At 43.2% G+C, this 6357-nt stretch overlaps 1 protein-coding gene across 1 annotated transcript; it reads left to right on the plus strand.

Moving 5' to 3' along the window:
* Positions 1 to 9: 9 nt before the first annotated feature.
* On the plus strand, positions 10 to 6080 carry srsf4 (serine and arginine rich splicing factor 4). Its single transcript, XM_061092981.1, has 7 exons — positions 10 to 152; positions 1629 to 1789; positions 2617 to 2682; positions 3760 to 3866; positions 3973 to 4187; positions 5146 to 5223; positions 5492 to 6080. The coding sequence occupies exons 1-7, from the start codon at positions 46 to 48 to the stop codon at positions 6018 to 6020; spliced, it is 1263 nt and encodes a 420-aa protein (XP_060948964.1). The 5' UTR covers positions 10 to 45; the 3' UTR covers positions 6021 to 6080.
* The last annotated feature ends 277 nt before the right edge of the window (positions 6081 to 6357 follow it).

Genomic DNA, 6357 nt, shown 5'->3' on the forward strand with positions numbered 1-6357 from the left:
GTTCATGTGCCTGGCAAGCTACACGCTAGCACTCGAGCTAACAACATGTCGCGGGTGTACATCGGCCGCCTGAGCTACCGCGCCCGGGAGAAGGACGTGGAGCGGTTCTTCAAGGGCTACGGGAAGATCCTGGAGGTCGACCTGAAGAACGGGTAACGACGCACCCCCCCAGCCCCCCCCCAGGATCCGGTCTTTTGTTCGATTCCCACCGGGGAGGCACACCGCGCTGCAGGCCGCGGGACCCCGACGGGCTGAACGGGCCTAGCAGACTGGGCTAGCATGTTAATGCTAACCGCTACACCCGCAGCCGTGTAGCCTGTGATCTAACCCCCACCGGATGTGCTAGCTCTGCGTAAACACGCGTTTCTCGGTGTTTTTATGCGTGTTTATCTCGGACGTGCGTGGCCGCGCGGTGGGATCGGTCGATCTCCTCCACACAGGGGCAGCTAGCTAACCGAAGCTAGCTGTTAGCTAACCGTAGCTCGCCGCTGGACGTGGCAATGTCACGGCTGCTTGTTTGTTTTTCGTGCAAACCCGCACTTTTAAATCCCGCGTATTTGTCCGAACATCGTGCAAGTGTGGTTTAATGTTTTCTAAAGTGTTTGCAGCTGGACGCGCGGCTTCCTCTTTTTAGCTCATACATTCGCACTGAGAGCGCTGCGCTGATTGGTTGATTGAAACCTTCACACTTCAAAGGACCGGTTCAAAACGTGTAGCTCCAGGCGGTGTCCTTTGATGTCATAAGTAAATAAATAAGCCAATTGGGATGTCGTGCTTTTATTTTGTGGAACTATGATCCCATTGTTATTGATAATGATTGACCAAGGAAATAACACATTCATAGACTGATTGTTATGTGCAGGCGTAACAATGTCAACACAACGATCAGACACTTTCTATTAGATGTATATATTGGGCAATGGGTTTTGGTGTACATTCATTTGTTTTATTTTGTAGTTATCTATAGTAAAGTTTATGCTAAAAATGTCAAACCCCAATTTCATTACTCGTTCTTTGATTACAGAATCATCAAGAACTATGTACGCCCTATTAATATTGTTATTATAGTACATGTGTGGGCTTGAGTCTATACACACCGGACCTGTGCTGTGTGTTGTTATTATGAACATCCTTTGATCATCCTTAAGCCAGTTGGGATGTCGTGCTTTTATTGTTTGAGACTATGATCCCATTGTTATTGATAATGATTGACCAAGGAAATAATACATTCATAGACTGATTGTTATGTGCAGCCGTAACAATGTCAACACAACAATCAAACACTTTCTATTAGATATAAATATATATATAAATTGGGCAATGGGTTTTGGGGTACATTCATGATTAGAATTATTTTTATATATTTTTTGTTTTATTTTGTAGTTATTTATAGTAGGCTAAAGTTTATGCTAAAACTGTCAAATGTCAAACCCCAATTTCATTACTCTCTGTTCAAAGATAACAGAATATTAGGAATCATTAAAAACTATGTACTCCCAAATATTATTAATATTATTATAGTACATGTGTTGGCTTGAGTCTAAACACCTGACCACCGCTGTGTGTTGTTATTATGAACATCCTTTGATCATCCCTTGTTGTAACCCAGTGTCTCCTCCCCCCTGCAGCTATGGGTTTGTTGAATTCGATGACCCCCGCGACGCAGACGACGCCGTGTACGACCTGAACGGCAAAGAGCTGTGTGGAGAGCGGGTGATCGTGGAGCACACTAAGGGGCCGCGGCGTGACGGAGGCTACGGTGGTGGAGGAGGAGGCGGAGGAGGAAGGAGTAAGTGTCCAGAAGAGTATTTCCGTCATTTCACAAGAATGATGTCATTTGATGAGAGATTTCATTCATGCCAGGGAATCGTTAATCTTAATTTACGAAGGGGGCAAACATTTTAAACCTAGTCCTTTGTGGCTTCTGTGCATTCAACTCACATCCAAGTTTTGTTTGTGATACATTTGATAATATACATTTAGTACATATTCTTACACTCATAGTATATTATATTATCTATTGTATAGTCAAATACTTATATTTATACCTCTACTATATATCATATTATATCATACTCTTTGTATATTCTTGTACACATATTTATACATGTGTACATGTTATTATTATATTTACTATTATTATTATATATACGGTTGCTGCCATTATTACTATATACTGCTATTATATTGGTATAATTACTATCATATATAAATATATATTATGTTATATTATATACTATATACTGTACTATTTTTATAAACTGTCTAACAATAACATTACCATCATATCATCAGTACTATTACCATCATCTTGCCACTGCACCTTATCTACCTATTTATCTTGTGTTTCTGTTTTTATTCTTTCTACCTCAATATTTTTTATTTTATTGTATTGTATTGTTTTTTATTGTATTCAAATATACCGGCTGCTATGACGACTTAATTTCCCTTCAGGGACGAATAAAGTACTCTATCTATCTATCTATCTAATGAATGTTTTGATACAGGCCAAGATGGTAATATATTAAATCTGCGATATATGACCAAATGTATTTTCCCAGCCATAAAAGATGCACAGATAATAACACCAGGAACTTCTCTTTCTTGTGACCACAGACAACGACAAGCCGTTACAATCCCCCTCACAGTCTTCAGGGCATGGCAGAGGTCATCAAACTACAAGTGGGTCAGCAGCATTTCCAAATTTTCTTTTACGTTTTTTGAAAAGTAGAAGTGTGAAAGTTTTGGGGCGTAACCCTGGTTTCAGTGGGTCCTCCTGGTTTCTGATTAGCTTGTTTAGGTGTGTCTTAGTGTCGTTCATTCCAAAGTCTCTGTTTTCATTTTGTGTTGCAAGTAAACGAGTCAGACGCTCGAGCAGCAGCGGCTCTTTCACCTAAAAGAATAGTGGAGCTGGGTGGAGGTTTCCTGTCAGTGGGCACCAGAGCCACCAATGACAAATCTTGGGTTTCCATGTGTTGTGAATATGTGATGGGGCTAACTGATAGAAAGGAATACAACTGTCTTGATTTTAAATATTGTAAAAAATAACCGTCTGATTGTCAAAAATATCTTGTTATCAATTGATGTCTTATTCCATTTTTTTTTTTTATATTTAAAATGACTGTCAATTTAAAGGTAAAGATTTAACAAAGAACCTCAATGTTTTAATTGAAAGAGTCCTTTGCTGACTGCCTGCCCCTATTGCTGGCCATGGTGTCCCCCCTTTCCAAGAGTGTGGTTTGACCATTCTGGGCCCCTGGGCAGACCAAAAAAGGGAGCCATTGTGAATGAAGACCGCTTTTCCCATTAGGCCAAGGCCGGGTGGTGAGGATGCCATGGGGTTAGGAACAGATGTGGGTTCAGCTCTTATAGGTGCCTGACAACAGAACATGTTTTGTAACAGTGAAATGTTTTAGAGAGGCTAGCTTAGAAACTTGATGTAGTTCACCGTAAGTACTTCCTGGATCAGACATGTTCTTGAATTTGATTTGATAAGATTTCAGGCTTATTGAGCGTTTCTAAAAAAAAAAAAAAGTTTTATCTGCTAAAGTTGTCATGTAGGTTTAGGCTTTTGAATAAATTCGTAGGAGTATACTTTTTTCTGGATTTAAATGTTTTTTTTGTAATATTTTTTTTTTCTTTCCTTTTCCCAAGAGAATATTGAAATGATTAGTAGGGTGTAGCTCTGAGTGTAGTGTTACTGCATCACTGCAGTTTGTGTCTGGGCCTCATTTCTCTGTTTCCCTGTTACCTTGAAAGGTGGATATGGACGTTTTGGAAGAGACAGATATGGTCCGCCTATAAGGACAGATTATCGGCTCATTGTTGAGAATCTTTCCAGCCGCTGCAGCTGGCAGGATTTAAAGGTAAGACGTTCTCACACAGATGATGCAAACTTAAAAACACAGAATTTACTGATTTTGATTTTGACCACGAGCATCAGTGGCTGACTTTGTCTCCTTGTCTCTGAAGGACTACATGAGGCAGGCGGGGGAGGTGACTTACGCCGACACCCACAAGGGCCGGAAAAACGAAGGGGTGATAGAGTTCAGGCTCTACTCTGACATGAAGAGGGCCCTGGAGAAGCTGGACGGCACCGAGGTGAACGGCAGAAAGATCCGGCTCATCGAGGACCGACCCGGAGCCCGGCGCCGCCGCTCGTACTCCCGCAGCCGCAGCCACTCCAGGTCAGACACATCACTGCAGTTACTCCTTTCTTTATATTCCTATGTTTCCATACGAATATAAAGGCATACAAGTGTTGACATAAGAGAGAAGGGAAGCAAAAGCAATTTGACAGATTGTTGCTGACTAGGGTTGCAAAATTCCGGGAATATTCAAAGTTAGAAACTTTCCATGGGAATATACGGGAATATACGGGAATTAACGGGAATAAACTGGAAATGTTGTTGGTAATTTATACTAACTGTATTTACCTATTCAGACATAAATATAAACATTTTGTTGTGTCATAGGCTGATTTGAGCCCTGAGGAAACTTTGGGCACTTGACTATATGCTTCTGCATCGTTGTGTCATTCTTAACATAGGTCTTTGCACAGTATTTGCTAATGTACACAGCCTTTCCTTCTACATTGGATGAGGTGAAATGTCTCCACACATGAGATAGTGCACGTGGCATTGTTCTGTAGAATAAGATGAGAAAAAAGTTTGTAAAAAAACACTAATACAATGCCAGAGATATAAATAGTTAGACAAACAATTGGAATCGTCTGTAAACATATTTTACAATTGATGGATAAATCAATGGCAATAGGCTAGATGAACAGATGAACAATCCTCAATCAGCATGCTAATATATTTTCACCAGTAATATCATGGAAATTTACCTGACTAGTCCTGCACACTACAGCAGGCCTCAGTAGCCCTGCTGTAGAGTGAAGGATGCTGGGAGTTATCTGTGCATGTGATGGAAGAATGCACAGTGGAGGGCTGCATTCCATACATCTTTAAAATAGAGTTTTCAATGATGTTTTTATTGCTCAGCGTTTGATTTGCATAGTTGTTTTTTTTTTTCAAAATTCCCGCGCTCAATATTCCCGTGGAAAGTTTCCGGAAATTTACCGGAAACTTTCCACCCCTTTGCAACCCTATTGCTGACATTTCTTTTCTTTCTTGGACTCAGGTCTCGCTCCAGGAGCCGCAGGTCTCGTAAGAGCCGCAGCCGCAGTGAGAGCAGCAGCCGCAGCCGCTCCCGCTCCAGGTGAGAAACCTGAGCTCCACCCGAGGAGAGAATATGATCTGTAGTTTTACTAGATATGCACCAGTCCGACCCTTAGTGGAAACTCTTTGGCCGTGGCACGAACATTTGAGTTGCCAGTCTGTAGTGGCTTTGATTAACAAGCTATATCACATTAGCACTGACGGGTTCTTAAGTACTTTTCTTTCTTATTTGGATGTTTTTATTAAATGAGAAAGTTGAGTAGAGCAAAGAATGAAATATAACACGTAGTTGTGTGTTTTGTCCACAGGGCGGCGTCCCAGTCCCGCAGCCGATCCCGTAGCAAGAAGAACAAGACGAAGGTGAAGAAGGAGGAAGAGGAGCGCAGCAACGGCGCTCAGAAGAACAAGGATCGCAGCAGGAGCCGCTCGCCCAAGAGCCGCAGCCCGAAGAGCCGCTCGCCCAAGAGCCGCAGCCCCAAGAGCAAAAAGGCCAAGAAAGAAGGGAAGAAGATAAAGAAGGAGGATTCCCGCTCCAGGTCCCGCTCTCGCTCCAGGTCTCGCTCTCGATCCGGAATCAAAGATCGTTCCAGGAAGTCGGGCTCGAAGGGCCGCGAGCCGCCGAAGAGCGACGACGAGGGCGGCGAGCCCGTGAGGCGCTCTCGCTCCCGCTCCCGGAGCCCGGTCGACCTCAAGTCCAGAGCCAGGTCCAAGTCCAGGTCTAAATCCAAGTCCCGCTCCCCCCCACCTGCCAAAGCCCGCACGCACTCCCGCTCCGCCTCACGATCAGAGTCCCGCTCCAAATCCCGCTCTCCGTCTCGTTCCCGTTCCCGCTCCTAGTTTCAGGTCGTGGACTGTTTGTCATGAGCCCTCATCCCAGTGTCTCCCCCCCGACCCCCCCCCCCCCAGACGCTGCCCCTGCCTCCTGTTTTTTGATAAATAGCTGTAGGAAACCAGGCACTCCCGCTTGATGTCTTTTATGCTCATGCTACTCCATTTCATTTGACCTTTACGCAGCATATGTTTTCATTAGACGTCTCGTGTGGAGGTGTTTGTAAAATAACAGGGTGCAATCTCAGTTTTATAAGTTTAAATGATGGTGTGTGTGCGTGTGTCTTTAGCCTTTTTTTAATCACATGTAGGAGCATACTGTTTTTTTGTCAATATGCTTGGTGGG

This window comes from Limanda limanda, chromosome 19 (assembly GCF_963576545.1).
Source record: "Limanda limanda chromosome 19, fLimLim1.1, whole genome shotgun sequence".
NCBI classification, from domain to species: domain Eukaryota; kingdom Metazoa; phylum Chordata; class Actinopteri; order Pleuronectiformes; family Pleuronectidae; genus Limanda; species Limanda limanda.